The 25489-nt window shown below is 36.2% G+C and overlaps 1 protein-coding gene across 1 annotated transcript in view; it reads right to left on the reverse strand.

Moving 5' to 3' along the window:
- Nucleotides 1–25489, reverse strand: part of EDIL3 (EGF like repeats and discoidin domains 3) — a 283403-nt gene that overhangs the window by 19902 nt on the left and 238012 nt on the right. The window contains exon 10 of the mRNA XM_049648892.1: nucleotides 1210–1365. Within this exon, the coding sequence (XP_049504849.1) occupies nucleotides 1210–1365 (156 nt within the window). The remainder of the gene's footprint in view (nucleotides 1–1209; nucleotides 1366–25489) is intronic.

Below are 25489 nucleotides of genomic sequence, written 5' to 3' on the forward strand. Positions count from 1 at the left end.
CAATTTCTGAGATGTTAAAATGTAAAATGTGTGTGTGTTCTGAGATGTTAAATGTATCTCTAGATGCTAAATGGATGTGTTCTGAGATATTAAAAGGTAAATAGGTGTGGATTTTATAATCTAAACCTAAAGATATGTCTCCCCTGAAATGAATTTTATGTGAAGTGAATTCAGACTCTGTTGACTCACTGAAATAGCCATCTAGGCTTAGTATTTCTTGGAAAATTAATAAATTCTCTGTCTTGAATTTTTGAAAAAGAAAGATATTCCCAACTCTCTGCTGGTGAATAATATACCAGGGAATAAAAAGGCTACACAAAATGGAAAAAAGTCATTGTGAACTCAGAAATACTTAACGTATTATATATTTCCCCCCAAATCCTTGAAGTAAGAAGTTTGTTTCTGTTGATGTCTTTAGAAAGGTAGAGTTCTTAGCACAAACATTCCAAGCAATGAATGAGTTTCAGTGTCATTGGCCCAACTGGTCCAATTAACATCTGGTCCAATTAGTTATTGATATGAACCCTGAGCACTTCCATTTTCTAGGGCCCCACACAAATTCAGACCAGGAGATACTACAGAACGATATTTAGAATGGTAAGAACATTTAGAAAAACAATTACAAATAGTATAGTGTAGAATTGGATGTTGCAATAATATATATTTATTACGATAATATTAAAACAGCTTACACAGGTTAAAAAAACTAAACAAATCTATTAATTAAAACACAATGAAGGAAACTGAGCAGAGAAACATCCTGTATTTTAATTTTGATGAAACAGTATAATAGTCAAAATTTGTTCATTTCTAAAATTCCTATTGTCAAAATAATCAAGGAAATATATAACTTAAAAATCTTTTAATTTTTAAAATATTTTTTGCCAAACTACATTTTTTGCCTAATGTCAGTAACGTTTTTTAATAGTAAAGTTAATAGTGACAAGTATTCAGACAATAAGTATTTACATGTGCTTTAAGTTAAATTATTCAAGCTCCTATTAGGTTTATAAAATATAAGCAAATTTTACTTAGCTGGATCTTAGATAATTGCTACTATGGAAAATGTTAGAATTTTTAATTTAACATACATTTCTCAGTGGATATAGCCATTATTTTTAATACATATGTCTAAGCAGTTCATTCAGTCATATTCAGATAGAGTTTGGTCCTTCACTTTGCATGTTATAAACCACCTGGATCACTTACCTTATCTTTTCTTTGCTTTTCATCCTGGTATACAGTCCAGTGTTCTCCATCATTGCTGTATGCTAGTTTGTAAGAACCTACGAACTGTACATGACCAAAATCTTTAGCTCCTTGTGTAATGATGCCAGTTACTTTGGTAGGGACCAGAAGGTCCACCTAAAAGAGGAAAAGACATAATTTAAATGCCACAGCAGAGACCATTATAAATGTGCAAGTTGCTCAAATTCAGGAGGTTAAGTAACATACATGTTAAAGCCAAAGATCCACTGATTATTTGTATTTTGAAACTGATGACTGAGTCTGTGATTGGCTAATAATTTTGACTTTGCCACTGGATAAACTTAGTTGAAAACCTGAATAACTATTTTGACTGTTTTAAAATAAAACGATGGTCATTTTAGTCTACCAATCAATTTTATATTAAACCAAATTCCTCTAGCTGTGCAGTTTTGTGCAACTAAGATTGAATAGGGCAGGCAGGGCTGATCTTCTTGGGATGAAGGTCTTCCCCAGCTTGTCTTCCAGAGCCTGTGCTTATAATTCAGTTTTCTGACATTACTGGTCATTTCAATTTTAATAAAAATCAGACTCTAGTTGTATACACATTAGGAATATAAATGATATTATATGTATCACAGTTAAACATTAAATAAAAAGTCAACATTATTTCCATGAGTTTTAATCAGCTCAGGAATATATAATTGAATAATAGTAATCATTGTACAATGAAAATCTTGTTTAGAAAACTACAATTCTAAAAATGTTGAGGAGAAAGTTGGACATTCTTCAAAAATGAAGGAGGATTACAGTATGCATCCCTGATTTGTGGGATCTGTGCTCATGAGGTGGTTTTTCCTACAAAATACATACTTATAAAAGCAAAACACGCATGGAGACTCAGTAAGCATTAAATTAATCAAGATGTGATTGAAATGCAAAAGACAGCATTGATTTTCATGAAAAAGAATACATAACATTGAATAATTTAGTAGAATTCTGTTCTCTAATTCATGAAGCTTTTCTTATATCTTATTATGTTAATTAAAAAAATATAGGAATCTTTGTTTTCTATGTGGACAATTCTTGTAAGAGCTTTACCTTTAGGTTTATTAATGTTCCTTGATCTACAGCTTCCGCTCTCCTTCCACAATAGCGACCTACTTCCTCCTACTTCCTGTGACTAAGTGCCCTGCTTACATCCTTGATCTTATCATCTTTCACTGTCATGATCCCATATGTGACCTTGGTGGCTTTCAACCACTATGTCCTTTTGTTTCTATTTCAGGTTCTTTATCCTGTGAGATGTATGCAGCCACAAATAGACAGTCATGGGTCAGACATAGTCCATGAATGAAAAGAGAGAGCCAGGGTGAATGTACTGAATAGACCATATTTAGTGATTGTATTTAGATGCTTTTCAATAAAGATATGAAAAAAGTTCCCAAAGTTTCACAGCCTAGGAAAATTTCTTTAAAAATTCACAGGGGATTTGACCACTTTTTGTAACACTGTTTAATTAAAGACATCAGACTCAACTTGGACAATGAAGTAAGACAGAAAACTACCTTTAATTCTTTATTAAAATACTTTAGAAAGTTTATCAAAACTAGAAAATATTTTTGTTTCTGCATATTTCCTAACATGTATTATATCATCTAAAATATCTATCCTGCAGCAAAGCAAGGTGGCAAAATGATGATACCTGGGAAGGAAACTTTTGTTGCCTCATACACACTATGTTAAGTGCTTTCTTGTGTGTCCTCAATGAATCCTCTCTACAGCCCTGTACAGTACCTTTGAGATGAGGGAACAGAGGCTAATATATTATAATGTGTGATCCAAAGATAGATAGTGAGTAAAGGGAGGATACTAGATTCAAATTCAACATTCTGATTCAAAGTTCCATCATACATAAAAATTATCACTCAATGATTTCTTGCTATGCTTTGTGATTATTTCAGAAATTTCTGGAGAATCTCAAAGCTTCCTCACTACACTCATTAAACTTACAGAAACTCTAAGCTCCAAACCAAAACAATCCTGGATTTATAATACGAGAAGAGCCCTGTAATTTTTTTTAATGTTTGTTTGTTTGTTGTTTGTTTGTTTGTTTTTGAGAGAGAGAGAGAGAGAGAGAGAGGGAGAGAACATGTGCACATGAGTTAGGGGAGGGGAAGTGAGGGAGGGAGAGAGAGAATCCCAAGAAGGCTCTGTGCTGTCAGTGCAGACATGGGGCTCAAACCCACAAACCATGAGATCATGACCTGACCCAAAATCAAGAGTTGGACACTTAACCGTCCGAGACACTCAGGTGCCCCAGAAGAGCCCTGTGTTTTAACATGAATTTTGGCTCTGTTACTTCACCTATCCAGGCTTAAAAATACAGATTGCTTTTGTTCTAAGTCCAAATATAATTGTGCAGACACCTAGGCATTGCTACTGGTCTTCAAAATGCTTTTAATGTTGTTGACACTCAATTAAATGGGCAAAAAATCTTCCAACACTCTGAGTCACTGTGTTGCTTGCAAGGCTATAAACACACAGGAACTCAAACTGTCTCCAAGAATATGAACATTTCCATGGCTTGATTCTTCACTCTTTAAACTTCTATGAGTGTTTAGCTACAATGACGCAATGAAGAGTCTTATAGCATATCTCTTTTTCTGTGGTATTTCTTAAAGTCAGCTGGGTTTCCTGCTGGGTGATGTTTTCTCCTTAAGCTGTGTTTCTTGGCTCTTTCTAAGAGATACGTTTTTCTCCCACTCTAACTGCTCCCCTTCTCCAGCTTTTTTGTTTGTTTGTTTGTTTGTTTGTGATCTAGAAATGTTTTTCTTTTTTGTTCCAGTTAAGTAAATTTCTCTACTTTAATAGTCAGCAATCTGTTTCAAGCTGGATTTGTCCTAAAATTTGCTACTTAATGTAGCAAAAAAACTTAGAATACCAGGCCTAAGCAAACCTTCTTTAATGTAAAAATAATCAGCATCCCACACTTAACACGAAGGTGCTGCAACAGGGTATATACAGTGAAACACACTCACAGACATGTCACCCTCATGTTCAGCATGCAGGATGATCCCAGAAAAGCTCATTTATCTGTATCTATGCTAACCCTTAGCTCATGAGCACTTTGCCCTCTTATGGATCTTCTGAGTTAAACTTGTACTGCAAACATGCTAGACAAAATGCCTTCAGCTGTCTTAGATAGACCTTTACCTCCAGGGGTTTGGCTCAAATACAGCAGGTTATTTAGGGCACTGAGCTGGCGTATGGGTAGACATTTGGCTTAGTGCTCTGCTCTTCATGTCTGGATCTGTATTAAATGTGCCTTATATGTAACAATTCCCTCAATAAAAGTTTTGCTGGATTGAGTTAAAACTACTTCCTAAGTATGTTCTATGGACAAGAACCAACCATGCCTAAGGAGGCCACAAGGTACCATAACAGAAAATGCCAAGAGTCTTTCTCTTGTTTCTGTACAGAGGATACATTGGTCAAGGAAATATAGTATCACAGTGGCACCAACCAATTTTTACGGGGAAAGGCAACTAGTTAAAAATCTTCTCCGATCTTCTTAAGAGGCAGTCTATTGTAGAAGAGCTAGATGGTCTGGGTTCCCCAAATGGCTCTGCCCTCACTAGCTATATGCCCTTGGGAAAGCTACTTTATTTCTCTACATCTCAATTTCCTTATCTGAAAAATGAAGATAACAACCCTCATAGGATTTTTATGAGGATTAGGTGAATTAATATTTACTAAGTGTGTAAAACAACATATAAAATATATTAAGGGCTATAATAGAATCTGCTAAGAGTAAAACAATAAATAAATCTGGGGAAATAATCTATTATCACTCTCAGAATGTTATTAGAAGCATAAATATAGAAACAGAGAAAGAGGGTGGTTAGATTGTCCTACAAGCAACTTCTGGAACATAGTATATTTTGGTCACCTTCTTAAAAAAATAGTAATTTCATCTTCAATTAAAATAGAGAAAATGTGAAGCAACTGAAATTCCCATTTATGGGTGAAATGTTTTACTAAAAGTAATATAATTTTATGGAATGTTGTACATCCTCATTTGAATACTAAGATTAATTACTGGAGGGAAATGGTTCCAAAATAATACTAAAAGAGAGAATTAGATTTGAAATTATGGTGATTTATTTTCCTTTAATTATATGAGTAAAAAATGAGAGATTCATATATAGAGAGGCTTAAATGACATAGAAGTAAAGAAAAAAGTATTGCATGAGGGTTATGTAGGAATGCAACTCTTATGTTGTAAAACATCATGTAATGTTTTAGTGAAGCATAAGTATTTTTAGAGTGTCTAACTTAGGAAAATTATAGAAAAACTAAGAGCATTTGTTTGACAAAGGTCAAGATAAATGGCATTTCAGATATCTGCATAACAGCTTGACAGATGGTTCCCTGGGAGAGCACACTAGGAAAGTCAGTTGATTTTCACAGAGATGTCCTTAAAGGGGTGAGGAAAATGAAAAGTGATACAGATAAACAGGTTTGCAACTGTGGATATTTTACATATAAATAATAGTAATAGTAATAATAGTAATAATAATGTGTAATGGCTGTGCAACAGTCTCTGTTACAGTTACATGATAAATATGAAAATTATTTAACAGGTCCCCTATTGATATTCCTTTAATTGGTTTCTACTTCTTTGCCATCAGTAAAAACTTAGAATGAACTCCCAAGTTCATATCTTCATTCACTGATGCAACTATTTCTTGTAGGCCTAAATGACCTGCCATTTGAAATGTGATATGCATTGTTTCCTTTCTCTCAAGAAAGATTATACACTTGCATCTAGGGTATATGATAAATCTTTCTCTGCATAGTCACCAATCTCATGTTTTATAAAATTTTACATTTATGACAATTCTGAAAATGGCTTTTTTATATTTAATGTACATAAATGGCAACAAGTGGCATTTAATTTACATTCTCCCAATTGGGTTCAGTCTCACTAATAATATATACAGATGGTCTCTTTAATGTCCTTTATTTATTAGATGTTAGAGGTTTTCTAATTGTTTTTAAGAATTATGGACTTACATGGTATCAATATGGGCTTCTGTTATATTTGTTGCTTTATTTTCCTAATTTTCGATGTCATTTAATTTTATATTTTACACACAAATTTTTAATTTTCCTGTACTTAAATGTATCAATGACTCCTTTTGTGATACCATATTTTTAATATGCTTAAAAAGATTGTTCACTTAATTAAATCAATCAAATATGATCTACATATTTACCTATGATTTCCTACTATGGTTTTTTTCTTTCTTTTTTCTTTCAACACCTAAACCATCTTGACTTTATGGATATGTATGATGTGACATTCTTTTTTACAAGAATATAATTTTTGTAACACTTTTTCCCAAATAATCCATTTCTTTTTTTTTCTCCCTCTACCTGGCTGATAGTTACAAGGTTTGTTCTTTATTTTGAAATTAACACTATGACTCAGGGTCATCACCATCACATATTAGGATATATTTTGGTGAGAGTCTCTTTTATTGCTTATGGGTGGAATCAAGTGGGTCCATTCAAGCTGTAGCCTAGTTTCTGGGGGAGGGAGGTGTGGTCAGAAGGTTTTCTTGTTTTATGGTTTAAAATGTTGCTTCTTCCTTTTTTGGTATCTTCCATTAGGAGGTCAGTTATCCAAACACAGGCTCTTTACTTCTGATTTTTCTTATTTATGTTCTTTTCTCACTCATAATGTTCCTTTTTTATTACTCTCCATTCTGTCCTCAATATTATGGATTTTGTTTTTGATAAAGCAATTTCTACTGCTACATTTTAAAATTTCCTTGAAACACATTATTATTAGGATACCTCCCTCATCATCTCAGGATTCATTTTATCCTCTCTGGTATTCATGGAGAAAATTCCTTTGTACTTTATATATACATTCTAGTAATCTGCTGTTCTGATAGGAAATTTTCTATTTTCACAATTTTTCTTCATGCCTTTAGAATAATTTCTATCTTATTGCTGTTCTACAAATTGAAAAATAAGCCCCATATCATCTTGTTTTATTTTCCTTTACTTGAACAGAGAGAGAACAGTCCTGATGCCAGCACACTGGTCACAAGTGTCCCTTTGGCCCCTCACCAGCTATTAGGCAGTTGTGAGAATTCTCTTTCTGCCTCTGGCCTTTTTACCAATGCCCAGCAGAAGTTTAGGCTGAACAGTGTAGCTAGTCTGAAGGACAAGCCTCTCTACTCTTGCTGTTTTTCCTCTGAATATTGTAAGGATAATGTATTTTCTTGACAACACAAAATCCAAAGCATTCTCTTGTCAAATATAAGATCCCAGGGGCAGGCAAGTTTTTCTCTGTTGTTCATCTTGCACCTGGCACACAGTAAGTATTCAATAAATACATATTGAATGAATGCTTTTATATTTTAGGATTCAGTGAGCCAACATGTAGCCAACATATATTTTACTCTACCTAGCCAGCTTTGTATTAGGAGGCAAATGGGTGTGATGGGACACTGGGAGGGAGAGCAGGGGCCACAGCATACAGTTTCTGCTTGTAGTAAAATGACGGTTGGGCTCTCCAGACACCAACGCAGGCTCTGGGTCTTGGCCACCACTGTTCTGATTTAGATGTTGGAATCCACACGCTCTAGGCACAGGGGATTCACCCCAGGGGCCTGGAAAATCACCAAATGGCATATATTTGTATGCATACTTCATGGATGAGGGAAGCCAATCAAGGGTTGCAGTAGAAGTTGAATGAGTCAATATGACATAAGCAATTTCCTCATAAGCTCAACATAGGAACACTTAAAATCAGGCTTGCTCTCTCAGTTCCAGAGGAAATGTGAGAGAAAATTCTACCAGGCTTCACTAAAATTATGTGTAAATGAAAGTCCAATGATTTAAAATTTTCTCATTCAATCTCAAATTTAAAAGACAAAAACAACCAAATTATATATTATACATTAGGATTAATATAATATATAGACTGAATCTAATGCCTTTGTATTGATTTACTTAAATCATGACACCAAAAGGGAAAATAAGTTGATTTTCTCTTCTTTTTTTAATGAGTGACCTTTGTAATATTCTATATAAATTTTATTTTTTGAATTGTTTTGAAAAAATATTCTCAAACAATTGTAGTTAGAAGTAACTAAAATCGACATTAGGTTAACAGGTAAGCTCTTACCCAATTTCTCCAAATCCTATGTCAGAAAGAATAAAGTATTTGACAAAAATTATAAAACTTAGAAAATTATTAGGGAAAAGAATCATACTTTTCTCATTGGGTTATGAAAAGTGATTTTCTGCTGAGCTCACCAAAAATAAGATCATCCTGAGAGAGTAAAATTAACATATCTTTATTTACCTTTCAAGCTTGATTTTGATTAGGCTGGGAACTTTGACTTATTCCATGAATAAAAATTCAGGGCAATGGCTAATTGAATTAGTCTGCAATTGATAGGGTCATTATTAATTAGTAAGTGGAGACTGAATACAAGACTTTGATCAAAGAACATAATGATATCCGATAAATATTGTTCAGATATCTTAATTAGAGCCGTGCCAGAGCCCAAATGCAGCAGAAAATAAAGAAAATTACTGGTAAATGATTTGCATGTAATTTAAAAACCATAGCACAACTTTTAAATAGGAATTGAGGTAGTTTGTTATTTAGTGCTTTCTGATAGCACAATGAGAGGGGAGCCAAGGTAAAAATTGTGTCAGCATCTTTTATAAAGCCGGAGGTTCATTGAACTGGCAATCAAATTTGCGTGCACTTCAGTGGCCAGAATTTGGTTGATTGTTCGCTTGGAAAGCCTGTTTTGAGTATATTTCTTTGGCAACTACTTTACTGAATATAATTTTACCAAAGGCACTTATATTTTATATAACCATTGTGTATTTTAGAGATTGACATTTACAAATACAAAACATCTATACACAAATATGTGTGTCGATATGTGAATTTACACAAATCTTCTTGTTTTGGGACAAATACATAAAACTCATGAGAACTCTGAAAATAAAACACCCACAGAGTAAAGTATACTGTAATAGCAAATCACAATGCATATCTTAAATATTATGAGGACCTCGAAAGGTAGGAAACTTGACAGAACGCACACTCTATTTTTATGTACCATGCTGGCTGGAGGAGCTATGCATTTGAGGTTGATATAAAACTTTGCCATTCTCACAATTTGTATATCATCCATAGAGTCCTGTGCATGATTTGGTTTCATCAGACCAGGTGAGACTTCACACTAGATTTTCAGCCTTACCTTCACATATGCACATTACATGGTGACTGATTTTTAGGCTTCAACAACATCCTTGCAAAGAGAACTAGATGTAACTTTCCTCCCTTGTCCTTACAAAAGGAAGTGGAAAGAGGCATGGACTCTCAGGAATCAGGCGTGAAGGCGTAAATTCTTCAAATAGCTTTGGGAAAATGTACCATCAGTGTCAACAGCTAGAAAATAGCCTGGGTCAATGTGTTGCTCTGAAGTGATTGGAGGGGAAAGGGAGGGATGTGGCTCAGCTGTCTGTGGATTACAGGGTTAAGAGCCATTGACACAGAAAGTGAATGGCCCTGAAGGGTGGCTTTGTAAAAACAATCTTTTGTCCAAAGGATAAAATATACATATAGTATGGATAAAAAGGATACAAGGTATTTCCATTCAAATGCATGGTCAGTAACACTGTCAGCATTTTATTTGTGTAAAAAGGATGAGCCTGGCTTTGGTGGATCTGGCAGGGCTCTCTAGTCCCTAGGACACCAGTCACCACACATCATAATTGTAGTTTTAAAGAGCCTCAGTGACAGCCCTGGTTATAGATTTCCTCATGGAATACCCATAAAACCAATGTGTTTTGTTTACTTATATTAATTTATTTATGGTAAAAATATCTCCTCTATATTCTTCCACTGCTAATTTCCATTAGTTTTGTTCCCAAATAGAAATAAGGAGCGGCTATTGTATTCTTGAGACTCCAATTTTATCAAGCTTCTCTTTGAGGTCCTAATATTAATTTTCCATTTATTCTCTTTAATACAGTGTCTAAGGTCTTTTGAGCTTATTAAGTGGTAAAATATGAAACTGGGTGCTGGATGCTGATAAAATCTAAGTACTACCTGATGAACATATTTTAATTAGGTTCCATAGTGCAATGTGGCCTAGATATATTTATAATAAATTCCAAATAGGTACATGCCTAACAGTTACAGTGGCATGCCTTGAATATAGGGTATATAACTTTCATAAAATATGTCCTTCTTGATTGCATGTGAACAATAAGATGCTAATATTTTCCTTTTTTCAAGAAGTAGCACTATGTTTAAGGGACTATCATATATTTGCTTGTCTTAGAACAAGAGCTCATTTCTTTGTGCAATCAGCTCCAAACAATCTCATATTTTAAAAATCACATTCTTTAACTCTAAAATTATTCATGCACTAGGTTTTCGATTACTGTAAAATAGCTCATAAAGCACAGTCTTAAATTAGGTATAGAATTAATAAATCACTTGGAACAAACTCATTCTATTAAGCTTATTTAATTTTTTTGCATATGTACTCAAGATTTTTAAAACTCTCCAAGTTATAGCTCACTTCACTAAAGGATCACTTATAGATTTAAATGAAGAATTTCATGAGACATCTCCCACCCTTATGGTTGAACATCTTTGCAATAACTGTCTTTGATATCCCATCTGAGACTTTAGTCGCAAAGCTGCTGAAGTTTATTAACATAATTTGCAAAGAAAAAAAACCAGAAATGAAATAAGCAGAAAGTAGGGATACAAGTCCCTTTCATTTGTTATTATAAACACTTAAGGATCCTAAAATCCAAAAAGATATTTTTGTCAAATTTGAACACTGGTTTAAAGAAAACAGGAATCATATAGAAATTATTAGATAGAATGACACTTAAAACATAATTTTAGAAAGTTATTTATAATGGAATCAATCAGCAAGAGATAAAAACAGAAACAAACAAACAAACAAAAAACTATTCATCTTCATAAATAACTCACAAGATTTGTCACTTGATCTTGTGGCTTATCAAACCTAAAAAGGTATTTTTCTCATTACAGAGAAATCTGGTACATTTCAAGAAATGCTTAAATATCTGTTAGTTTAGGAATCAGAATATAACCTTTGACACATCTATACGTTAAACAGAAGCACTGGAGGTCCAATGCAAGTGACTTTTTAAAGTTTCCCCTTTCAAGACTCTTGGGACCAAGGTCGCATATATAATTTACTACCTCTTTAATACCCTATGTTCTAAAAAATGACCTTGTAATGCATTGTCTCCAACTCTTTCGCAAAGTAACGTTTTCTTTAAAAAGTAACAGCAAGTGGGAGCATGGAAGATGGTGGCGTAGGAGGACGCTGGGCTCATCTTGTCCTGCTGATCGCTTAGATTCCACCCACATCTGCCTAAATAACCCAGGAAACCGCCAGAAGACTAGCGGAATGGACTCTCTGGAGCCAAGTGTAGAGGAGAGGCCCACGGAAGAGGGTAGGAAGGGCGGGGAGGCGGTGCGCGCTATACGGACTGGCAGGAGGGAGACGGGGGGGGGGGGGGGGGGGGGGGCCTGCTGGCAAAGCAGAGCCCCCGAGTCTGGCTTGCAAAAGCGGAGGGGCTGGACCGCATGAGTTCTGACAGCCAGCGGGACTTAACATCTGGAATGTTATAAGTCAACAGCTCTGCTCAGAGAGCGGGAGGGAGAGAGGACACTGGGAGGAAGAGGTGTTGAGCCCCGGAAGATAGAGTTCAGCTGGGCGATGGGGAACAAAGGTGCTGCCCAGCACCATCCCCCTTTCCCATCCCCCAGCCGAAATCCCAAAGGGAACCAGTTCCCGTTCACTGAACTTGCTTGCACCTCACAAACACCCAATGCTGTGCTTCTAGGATCCATCCCTCCGACGGGTCTGCCTCCCTCCCAGTGCTGCAGGGCCCCTCCCACAGGGGATCACCAACAGCAAAGTATCTAAGCCTGCCCCTCCTGCCCCTCCTGCCCCTTGCAGATCTGCCCTGGCTAATATGCCCTTGGCCAGATCCCATCGAAGCAGCACCACAAGCCTGGCAGTGTGCAAGTAGCCCAGACAGGGGTCATACCACTCCACAGTGAGTCCCTGCCCCTGGGAGAGGGGAGGATAAGGTACACACAGTCTGACTGGGGCCTCAGTGGTGGGCTGGGGACAGACATCGGGTCTGACTGCGGGCTGCCCACCAACACAAGTTACTCCGGACAGCACAGGGGAAGTGCCCTGCAGTTTGGAGCTACCGCAGGGACTATCCAAAATGATGAAACAGAAGAATTCTCCTCAAAAGAAACTCCAGAAGTAGCGACAGCTAACAAATTGGTCAAAACCGATTTAAGCAATATAACAGAACAAGAATTTAGAATAATAGTCATAAAATTAATCGCTGGGCTTGAAAAAAGCATAGAGGGCAGCAGAGAATCTATTGCTACAGAGATCAAGGGACTAAGAAGTAGTCATGAGGAACTAAAAAATGCTATAAATGAGGTGCAAAATCAAATGGAGGTGGCCATGAATTGAAGACATAGGAGAGAATAGGTGAATTAGAAGATAAAATTATGGAAAAAGAGGAAGCTGAACAAAAGAGAGATTAAAAAAATCCAGGAGTATGAGGGGAGAATTAGAGAACTAAATGATGCAATCAAACGGAACAATATCTGTATCATAGGAATTCCAGAAGAAGAGAGAAAGGGGCTGAAGGTGTACTTAAACAAATCATAGCTGAGAACTTCCCTGATCTCGGGAAGGAAAAAGGCATTGAACTCCAAGAGGCACAGAGAACTCCCTACAGACGTAACTTGAATCAATCTTCTGCAGGACATATCATAGTCAAACTGGAAAATACAAGAATAAAGAGAAAATTCTGAAAGCAGCTAGGGATAAATAGGCTCTAACTTACAAAGGTAGGTACATAAGAGTAGCGGCAGACCTGTCTACTGAAACTTGGCAGGCCAGAAAGGAATGGCAGGAAATCTTCAATGTGATGAACAGAAAAAAAATACGCAGCCAAGAATCCTTTATTCAACAAGTTTGTCATTCAGAATAGAAGGAGAGATAAAGGTTTTCCCAAACAAGCAAAAACTGAAAGAATTCATCACCACTAAACCATCCCTACAAGAAATCCTAAGGGGGATTCTGTGAGTGAAATGTTGCAAGGACCACAAAGTACCACAGACACCACTACAAGTATGAAACCTACAGACATCACAATGACTCTAAACCCATATTTTTCTATAATAACAGTGAATGTAAATGGACTAAATGCTCCAACCAAAAGACATAGGGTATCAGAATGGATAAAAAAAATAAGACCCATCAATTTTTTGTCTACAAGAGACTCATTTTAGACCTGAGGACACCTTCAGATTGAAAGTGAGAGGATGGACAGCGATCTATCATGCTCCTGGAAGTCAAAAGAAAGCTGGAGTAGCCATACTTATATCAGACAAACTAGACTTTAAATTAAAGGCTGTAACAAGAGATGAACAAGGGCATTATATAATAATTACAGGGTCTATCCATCAGGAAGAGCTAACAATTATAAATGTCTATGTACTGAATACGGGAGCCCCCAAATATATAAAACAATTACTCACAAACATAAGCAACCTTATTGATAAGAATGTGGTAATTGCAGGGGACTTTAATACCCCACTTACAACAATGGATAGATCATCTAGACACAGGATCAATAAAGAAACAAGGGTCCTGAATGATACATTGGATCAGATGGACTTGACAGACATATTTAGAACTCTGTATCTGAAAACAACAAAATATACTTTCTTCTCAAGCGTACATGGAATGTCCTCCAAGATAGATCACATACTGGGTCACAAAACAGTCCTTCATAAGTATAAAAGAATTGAGATCATACGATGCACACTTTCAGACCACAATGCTATGAAACTTGAAATCAACCACAGGAAAAAGTCTGGAAAACCTCCAGAAGCATGGAGATTAAAGAACACCCTACTAAAGAATTAATGGCTCAATCAGGCAATTAGAGAAGAAATTAAAAAAAATATGGAAACAAATGAAAATGAAAATACAACAATCCAAATGCTTTGGGATGCAGCAAAGGCAGTCCTGAGAGGAAAATACATTGCAACCCAGGCCTATCTCAAGAAACAAGAAAAATCTCAAATACAAAATCTAACAGCACACCTAAAGGAAATAGAAGCAGAACAGCAAAGACACCCCAAACCCAGCAGAAGAAGAGAAATAATAAAGATCAGAGCAGAAATAAACAGTATAGAATCTAAAAAAAAAAACTGTAGAGCAGATCAATAAAACCACGAGTTGGTTTTTTGAAAAAATAAACAAAATTGATAAACCTCTAGCCAGGTTTCTCAAAAAAGAAAAGGGAAATGACCCAAATAGATACAATCATGAATGAAAATGGAATTATTACAACCAATCCCTCAGAAATACAAGCAATTACCCGGGAATACTATAAAAAATTATATGCCAACAAACTGGATAACCTGGAAGAAAGGGACAAATTCCTAAGCACCCACACACTTCCAAAAATCAAACAGGAAGAAATAGAAAATTTGAACAGACCTATAACCAGCGAAGAAATTGAATCAGTTATCAAAAATCTCCCAACAAGTAAGAGCCCAGGACCAGATGGCTTTCCTGGGGAATTCTACCAGACATTTAAAGCAGGGAAAATACCTATCCTTCTCAAGCTGTTCCAAAAAATAGAAAGGGAAGGAAAACTTCCAGACTCATTCTATGAAGCCAGCATTAATTTGATTCTCAAACCAGATAGAGACCCAGCAAAAAACGAGAACTACACTCTAATATCCCTGATGAATATGGATGCAAAAATTCTCAAGAAGATAACTAGCAAATCAAGTTCAACAGCATTTAAAAAGAATTATTCACCACGATCAAGTGGGATTCATTCCTGGGCTGCAGAGCTGGTTCAACATTTGCAAATCAATCAATGTGATACATCACATTAATAAAAGGAAAGATAAGAACGATATGACCATGTCAATCGCTGCAGTTTGCATTTGACAAAATTCAGCATCCTTTCTTAATAAAAACCCTCGAGAAAGTCAGGATAGAAGGAACATACTTCAACATCGTAAAAGCCATTTATGAAAATCCCACAGCTAATATCACCCTCAATGGGGAAAAACTGAGAGCTTTCCCCTGAGATCAGGAACATAACAGGGATGTCCACTCTCACCGCTTTTGTTTAACATTGTGTTGGAAGTGCTAGCATCAGCAATCAGACAACAAAAGGAAATCAAAGGCATCCAAATTGGCAAACATGAAGTCAAGCTTTCACTTTTTGCAGATGACATGATACTATACATGGAAAACCAGACAGGTTCCACCAAAAGCTTGCTAGAACTGATACATGAATTCAGCAAAGTTGCAGGATACAAAATCAATGTACAGAAATCAGTTGCATTCTTATACACTAATAATGAAGCAACAGAAAGGCAAATAAAGAAACTGATCCCTTTTACAATTGCACCAAGAATCATAAAATACCTAGGAATAAACCTAACCCAAGATGTAAAAGATCTGTATGCTGAAAACTATAAAAAGCTTATGAAGGAAATTGAAGAAGATATAAAGAAATGGAAAAACATTACGTGCTCATGGATTGGAAGAATAAATATTGTTAAAATGTCAATACTACCCAAAGCTATCTACACATTCAATGCAATCCCAATCAAAATTGCACCAGCATTCTTCTCGAAACTAGAACAAGCAATCCTAAAATTCATATGGAACCACAAAAGGCCCCGAATAGCCAAAGTAATTTTGAAGAAGAAGACCAAAGCAGGAGGCATCACAATCCCAGACTTTAGCCTCTACTACAAAGCTGTCATCATCAAGACAGCATGGTATTGGCACAAAAACAGACACACAGACCAATGGAATAGAATTGAGACTCCAGAATTGGACCCACAAAAGTATGGCCAACTAATCTTTGACAAAGCAGGAAAGAATATCCAATGGAAAAAAGACAGTCTCCTTAACAAATGGTCCTGGGAGAACTGGACAGCAACATGCAGAAGAATGAAACTAGACCACTTTCTCACACCATTCACAAAAATAAACTCAAAATGGATAAAGGACCTGAATGTGAGACAGGAAACCATCAAAACCCTAGAGGAGAAAGCAGGAAAAAACTTCTCTGACCTCAGCCGTAGCAATCTCTTACTCGGCACATCCCCAAAGGCAAGGGAATTAAAAGCAAAAATGAACTATTGGGACCTCATGAAGATAAAAAGCTTCTGCATTGCAAAGGAAACAACCAACAAAACTAAAAGGCAACCAATGGAATGGGAAAAGAGATTTGCAAATGACAATTCGGACAAAGGGCTAGTATCCAAAATTTATACAGAACTCACCAAACTCCACAACTGAAAAACAAATAATCCAGTGAAGAAATGGGCAGAAGACATGAATAGACACTTCTCTAAAGAAGACATCCGGATGGCCAACAGGCACATGAAAAGATGCTCAACGTCACTCCTCATCAGGAAATACAAATCAAAACCACACTCAGATATCACCTCACGCCACTCAGAGTGGCTAAAATGAACAAATCAGGAGACTATAGATGCTGGCGAGGATGTGGAGAAATGGGAACCCTCCTGCACTATTGGTGGGAATGCAAACTAGTGCAGCTGTTCTGAAAACAGTGTGGAGGTTCCTCAAAAAATTAAAAATAGATCTACCCTATGACCCAGCAATAGCACTGCTAGGAATTTACCCAAAGGATACAGGAGTGCTGATGCATAGGGGCACTTGTACCCCAATGTTTATAGGAGCACTTTCAACAATAGACAAATTATGGAAAAAGCCTAAATGTCCATCAACTAATGAATGGATAAAGAAATTTTTGTTTTTATACACAATGGAATACTACATGGCAATGAGAAAGAATGAAATATGGCCTTTTGTAGCAACGTGGATGGAACTAGAGAGTGTGATGCTAAGTGAAATAAGTCATACAGAGAAAGACAGGTACCATATGTTTTCACTCTTATGTGGATCCTGAGAAACTTAACAGAAGACCATGGGGGAGGGGAAGCGGAAATAAAAGTTAGAGAGGGAGGGAAGCAAACCATAAGAGACTCTTAAAAACTGAGAATAAACTGAGGGTTGATGGGGGGTAGGGGGAGGGGAAAGTGGTTGATGGGCATTGAGGAGGGCACCTGTTAGGATGAGCACTGGGTGTTGTATGGAAACCAATTTGAGAACAAATTTCATGTTAAAAAAAAGTAACAGCAAGTGATATAAATGGGCAAGTAGAGATTATGCTTTTAGGAGCAAGAAATATCACAGTTTCTGGGGAGATTGAAAGGTTAATTGTGAAGAAATAATGTATTCTTTTGAAACTTTCAGGTCAAAACAACAAATACGGCTGTATTTTCAAGGTGGAAACAATAATTTAAAATAATCTGACAGTAAAAACCCAAACATTAAGAATGTATCTAACATTTCTGCACTAAAATGCTTTTTGATATAGCATTTTTGTAGATATGCTTTATTAGATTAAGAAATTTCCTGTCTAGTATTTATTTGTTTCACAATTTAAAAGTCATGAACAGATATTTAACTTTATTAAATTTTATGTCTATTTAAATTGAGATGATCATATGAATTTCTCCTTTAATTAATGATATATAACAAATGGTTACAAAACCAACACCTAATCAACACCAGAACTATAACAGTGACAATATCTATGGGGGTACTTTCCACTGTCTCCCTGCTTCTCTTAACCATGGTTACTTAATCCTACCTTTTTCATTAGTTCCTGGCTTTTTGAAACACAGTTTTATTAGACATGAATGGACCAATAAATAATATTTACTTTTAAGTTGTTTTTAAAATTTATAAAAAGAGTATCATATAGTAATCTTCTGGGACTTGCTATTATCATTTAATACTATACTGCTAAGATTCATCTATATGTTTATTTATGGTTATATATTTATTTTTACTATTGTGTAATACTACATGAGTACAAACTAGGCAATAAGACCCAGTGAATACCACGAGTATTTGAATATTTCCAACTTTAGCTTTTAAAAATCAGTGCTATAAACCCTCTTGTTCTTATCTTGTAACATACATATTTGAATGTCTTTTGCGATTATGTATCTAGGAGTGGAATTTTTTGCTCATAGAGTATATGAATGTACAATTCTATAAGACAAGGCCAAAAAATTTCCAGAATGATTTTACCAATTTACTCGCCTACCAGCAAGCTATATATATTCTTTACCTTCAATTTCCTATCTTTGTGATTAACATTAGATTTTCTAAGAAGTTTTTCTAAAGTTTGAACACTTTATGCATTTCTGCCATAAGTTCTTTAAGTAAACCTACTTAAACTTTGATGGATTCTATTCAGTCACATTCTATTTAAGACTCTTGAATCTCTGTTTAGAAGTGAGAGTCTAAATCATTTTCTTTTTTTGTACTTCTGCCCAGTTTAGGTACCAGAAACCTACGGTTTCATAGAAGAATTTGGGAAGCCTTTCTCTCTTTGTTTTCTACAAAATAGTTTGTGTAACTCAGAGGGCATATGTAGTTTGAAAGCTGTAAAGTCTGCCTTAAAGTCTTTAATGATGGCAGGTTGATTCAGGGTTTCTTTTTTTCTTTTCTATCTCTCTCTCTTGTGTGTCATCTTTCTTGACCATATAAGTTTCTATTTTTCTTTGAGCAAATACATTTTGTTGAATAAATACATTAATATATCTTTTACTATAAACATATACATATATGTAAACATATCTATAACATATACACATAGTAAGTATGGCACAATGTTAACTTTTGTTAAATCTGGGTATTGTTGTCTGCACATGATTGAAATATTTTATAATTTAAAAAAGCACATTCTATTGTGAAAGTCTTGGGAAGGACTTAAGTAGTTCTGTATCTGTTTTTGTTTCTACAGAAGTATGTGGAGGTGAGGGAGAGGATGGACCATTTCAAATATAGATCTAACTTTCTCCAGTAATACTGACAATATGTTTTTAGTTTTGCAATATAACCTTAGGACCCATTAAATCTTAGAATGAAAAGTAACATAAGTAGGCAACTTCTGAATGTTAAAAAAAAAAAATCTGCTTGCCCAGAATATTGTAACTCTAGACCTAACGAAAGCGAGAATACTTAAGTGTTTAAGTTCAAATTTCACATGTCTTTTTTTCTTTAATTTTTTAATGTTTATTTATTTTTGAGAGAGAGAAAGAGACAGAGGTGAGCAGGGGTTGGGGCAGAGAGAGAGGGAGACACAGAACCCCAAGCAGGCTCCAGTCTCCATCTGAGCTGTCAGCATGGAGCCTGACGCAGAACTCAGGAACCTGGAGATCATGACCTGCGCTGAAGTCAGAAGCTTAACCAACTGAGCCACCCAGGCGCCCTCACGTGACTTCTTTTTACTGCGGCCACATCACTAGCATTGAGCCATTCATTTTAAAGAACGACTTTGTTCTGTTAGCTGAACTTATTTTGTGTAACTTGTTTTCATATTTCTCAATTTTTGCTGCCTTCTTAATAAAATAACTATGGCCAAATCATGTACATGAAATAACAAAGAAACCTGCCATGTTTCATAAATTATATTAACATATACAATTTTTTATATAGTGACGGAGAGAGAAGTGAGGACACTAAACATAATTATCTTCCATAAATTTTATCATTTTCTTATAAGTTTTATTAAAGATGAAATATAACCCATGCGCCTTAAGGACATTTTTGAAAACCATGCATAACAGTAACAGAATATAATGAGAGTAATTTGTAAAATATTTTTGTGCCAGGGCACCTGGGTGGCTCATTCCGTTAAGCGCTCGGCTCTTGGTTTGGGCTCAGGTCATGATCTCAACAGTTTGTGAGTTCCAGCCAAATTTTGGGCATGCTGACAGTGCGGAGTCTGCTTGAACTTGTCTCTCCCTCTCTTTCTTCCCCTCTCTTGCTCGCAAGTGCATGCACTTTCTCTCTCTCAAAATAAATAAATAGACTTAAAAACATATTTACTGCCTTCCTAACACATCCCCTCCTCCAGGTTTTCTTGTATTTCATGATGCCTAGTACAAAACTGGATTCTCAACAAACGTTTTTATTTTTTCATCCCTGAATAGGGCCAAAATTAATATGTAAATTAATACATCAAAATTAATACACCCATATTTGATATTCATCTGAAACTCAAATGTAAAGGGCTCTAAGCCTTCTTTTCAAACCGTAGGTCTATGCTTTCTGTAGCATACTCCTTCATTATAGTATGTATCACATGTGCTTGCAGTAATGTGTTTATGAATGCCTGTCCTCTACTACATCTTGAGCTCCTGGAGTACTCTAATCATGTTTTAGTCATCTTTGCATCTTCCAGGCTTATTCCAAGGTATGCATATGTTAGGCATCCAGGAACACCTTTACTGGACATGTGGATAGATAAGATGGGAAGAGACTGGCTCAAAAACACAGGTTGGGGTTAGTTTTCAAAGTATAGCAGGACCACCTTTTTTTCATAGATAAGTAGCAAGGAAAAATGATGTGTAAATATCTAAAGAAATGTCTGAGTGAAGAAAATGATTTTCTTGAGAAAGAAGTTTTAAGGTAGAGTATTAAGAATGTCATATTTATACTCCACGGCACTGTGAATCTGGCAGCCTTGATCAGTATAGTATAAACTTTGGGAGAAAAAGATTAAAGTTAATGAGAATGACTTCAATACTTTGTCAGGAATGCAGAATGAGGTCCCTAGATTCAAAGAATGTTAATAAGAACAAAAAACCCAGGGACAATCTGACAGGTGAAGGACAGGACCTTTTTTTTCCTTTTTTTTTTTTTTTTTTTTGTACTGTTTACTCAATTTAATCAGAACTTAAATCAAGATAAAGAGTGCCAAACTGACAGCCAATGACAGCCCTCAAGAATAAGAGGGGGTTATCACATCCAGGTCTGAAATGGGTAGATAAGTTGCTGGGAAAAAAGGAAGAAGTTAGTAGAATACCAAGTCACATGTCATTTTGTCAAGTAAGTTTCAGAATCAGGAGGCTGAGGGACCAGTAGGGCTTGGATTCTCCTGCCAGGGCTAGAAAGGTAGACTATGCAAATCTGAACACAACTTTGGCTGAAGAGGCCAGCCCCCAGGGAGGGCAGACATGGGGACAAAGAAAAGGGGCTAAGTCAGGCAAGTTGGTCCAGAGTGTCTTGGGAGACAGGATGTTACGGTCAGCTGATGGAATTTCAGGAACCCTAGAGTGACAAAAGACAGAAGAGCTGCTACAGAGGTTTGCAGACCTACGTCCAGCAAGACATACTGTATATGAAGTAGAGTAAATAAAAGAGGGTGTATTAGATGGGGGCTAAAAGGGGTTTTGGAGATGGCTGGCAGAACACAATAGGTAAAATTCCAAGCACAGATACTCTGTATCTAGGAGCAGAGACACAGGCATAAGACTATGTCCCCTCAGTGGCTGGATGCTCTTTTCAGGAAATACTGGTGACGCTAGATTTGGGAAGGGATGGAATATCATGCAGAGTATCAACTGGGAGGCCAAATAGGGTTGTGGTCTGAAGCTGTCTATGACAACAGAGAGGGACAGCAGCAATTCTAATGATGGCTGACTGACACTTCATATGACAGGGCTTTCCATGTGCACGGTCTTGTGAGATTAACTCCAAAGTCTGGGACTCCGGAGGATGAAGCTGCAAGTATGGATGAGGTACTCGCAACTGTGGGGGCTGAAGTGTGCAGAGGTTATTACACTGCTGAATTCCATCCAGATCACTGAAGAGCTGAGGGTCCTGAAAAGTGCTATATTAGAAGTCAGCTCCTCTTCCACTTATCCCTGGCATAAAATGCAACCCATTCACACCCTGACAGCTTCTACCTAGGACGGACTAGATATGACACTGAAAGGAGAGGGGGAAGCAGGGCTTTCCTGCATGGGTAATATATCATAGTACTACGCAAAGATTCCTACAATTTTAAAATTCCCTTGATTTGCTCCTCAAACATTCCCTTGATTCTCTCTCCTTCCATCCCAAATATGTAAAAGGAAGAATGCAGGGTAATGGAGAAAGCTCTTTGTACTTGGTGTCTCTAGATCCCTCTTTGTGCTAATTGTATAGTATATTCCTTTGCATGCTGATTACTCCAGAAAAAAATAATCAGAAATAAGTATTATTAAAATCTCTCATGATCGATATAGGGCACTGTGCTAGTTCTCTGTTCTGGCGTGATGATTTCTATAGTTAAACAAGTCTTGGTATGGCATATTTCCTAGGAGAAATGTAAGGTCTTCTTTTGGTTGGACAAAATATTCTTTAAAGACTCTCATTTTTTCCCTTGTTTTTGGTTGTGAATATGAAATGTGGGGTTTTAGTGACAGCATTTAATTGTGGTCTCTGTATGTTGGTGCTGAGCCCAGAAAGCTTTCGGAAATGGATGATTTTTGTATACCAAAGTAATAAATAAAGGCCATACACCCCCTGCTCTAAAATTTCTTGCTTATTCTTGTTCTTGAAATCAATTTTTGGTTAAAAAAGAAAAAAAATCTCTCCCTTTTTAAAATAAGTAAATTGGTCTTGATTATATGTCTGTCTGAACTCCTTGCTGATTTTTTTATGTATTATACCTGTCTAGAACTAGGTAAATTATTTTTAAATTCATTACTTTAAAATTCAGTAAATTAATCCATGCAATTCAAAATCTGTTTTCCATAGCTGTATGAATAGATTTGTATTGTTATGCTAACTACTATGATCTGATTTGTTTTCAGTCACCTTGGTGTTGGAACTGATGCATGTATAATTTTTAGGGTCAACTAAGGTTTACAGTGAAAGATAAAATTTCACATTAAAAAGTGTAGGGTTGCAATAGAGAACATGAAAATAAAACCTGGAAACAAGATTAATGCATACTGAGAAAAATGAAGGAGAGGCTAAGTGCCCTGATTTAAAAATGAGCGTGTAAAATGTTCAGTACCACTTCCTTCGATCTAAAAAATAAAAAAGAATATAGTTAGCAAACCAGTCCAACAATAAAAAAGAAAAAAAGTGGCTTGTATAAAAGAGCTTAGTCACCAAGTGCTCCTCAATACTTGAAAAAACTTTTTATATTTTTATATCCTGGTAAAATTCCAAACAACCAAGACATAGATTAGATAACAAAGTTTCCTTCATCAGATGCTTTATGATGTAGAACTAAAACTATATGATATGGATTTAAATCTTGAATCTGGGAGCACCTGGCTGGCTTAGTTGGTAGAGCATGTGGCTTTTGATCTTGGGGTTGTGAGTTCAAGCCCCACGTTGGGCGTAGAGATTACTTAAACATAAAATCTTCAAAAAAAGTCTTGAACCTGTTGTACATTAGTTTGATAACCTAAAGTAAGTTACCTCTCTGAACCTCACTTGTAAAATGAGAAGCATAGTTCAGAATATTTGTGAGGTGCCTTTTCATTTATAAACCTCTGTAGTTCCCTATGCTACATGCTAATCAATAATAACCACTTCTATTCAATTTCCTTTTATTCTCTATTTACCCAAACATCAATCCAGTATTATTGAGTGCTTACTAAACACTAGGCCCCCAGGTTACTAAAATTCTTTGTGAATCTCTGGTGTCCTGGGAGAAGCAGACTCTTGTACACACAGATTACAGTACTGAGGTGTGGGCCCCTTGAGGCATAGGAACAAAGAACCTGCAGGGTGTGGATATCCTTCAGAGCCCAGGTAAGCCTGGATGTTGAAGGATTAGTAGGAGCTGGATGAGAGGGAAGGGCATTCTAGACCAGGAGAAGTGCACTTGCAAATGTATGGTATCTTGAAAGAGCTTTCCATGTTTGGAGGAGGAGAATCTCCTTGTGGCTGGAACACAGGTGAGAAGAATTGTTGAGAAAGGAGGCTAGAATGGAAGGTTGGAACTAACTTGTGAAGATCTTGCCTTAGTCACTAGCCATAGTAAGTAAAGAAGAAATTTACAGCATAAGGAATTTAGATTTTAACTTACACCTGCTATTTTAAAAGTAAAATAACTAGGTTGTCATTATGTACTCCACTCGAACAAATCCTTCAACCTCTCTAGATTTTCAGTCTCAACCTACCTTTCAACACTATGTTTCTGTTTGTCAGTCTTCTTATGTTTATTTCTAAATGTGGGCAGTCCCTAGCTATCAATTTTTATATCGACCACTCCATTTGCAAATGGCTTAGTTTCTTCTTGTTTTAGTCTCCAGTAACATAAAAGCCTATTAGCAATATATATAATTCGTGACTCCAGTGAGCAGATCAGTAGCAATTTGTACCTTTTTGAAGAGTAGCATGTATTCATACAGTATGATGTAGATTTAAAACTTTTTGACTTAGCCAGACTACCAAACAGTATTCCATCCTTAATTTCTGGTGACATTAGTATGCCAACTTTCTAATGTTTACTATTTGTCAAACTTCATAGCCAAATTTTTGCCTAGGGAGAAATGTCCTACAACACCTTTTAGGTGTGCTAGAAAAAAACAGCTGCTAAAAATCAATTTTCCATTTCTGGAAAGTGCAAATACTTTGTGTATCCACAGCTTTTATTTCAAAGTATTTGCTTCTTACAGCTTAATCTTTTAAATGGCCACTTTGCCTCGTTATCCATATATATGTCAAGTATATGCAGACTCATCACTTGTGTCCAAACCTCTGCATTTTTGTTATAATCTGAGGAAGAATGATTACATAGACAACTAAAAGTCTGAAAGGGATAATGTCACAAATTATTTTCCATATTTCTTTGGATTAAAAAAAATTGTTTCATACGGGCACCTGTGATGAGGGAGTATAAGGCAAGCTAAGGACTATGCACTAAAGCACAAGTTAGCACCATCCCCACTCCCAGGGTCTGATATGTGTGACATCCCTAGGCACTCCTGGCTGTCCAAGAACAAAGGAAAGGACAGAAAACAAACGGTTAAACTGATAGTCTCCATCAGTTTACAAATATCCTAGTAATACTACAAGAACAGGGCAATCTTATCAATAGCCTAGAGTCCAGGAACTCCTACTGTCTTAACATTAATGCTTTGCTAGAGGGAAAAACAACCTTAGCTTGACAATAGCTAGGCCACCAATAATCTATGAGTCTTCTTTAGCATATGAAAATCCCTTTGAGGAACTTCCCGTTGACTTCACCTTTCCCAACTCCATAAGTATAT

Source organism: Panthera uncia (genome assembly GCF_023721935.1).
Source record: "Panthera uncia isolate 11264 chromosome A1 unlocalized genomic scaffold, Puncia_PCG_1.0 HiC_scaffold_17, whole genome shotgun sequence".
NCBI classification, from domain to species: Eukaryota; Metazoa; Chordata; class Mammalia; order Carnivora; family Felidae; genus Panthera; species Panthera uncia.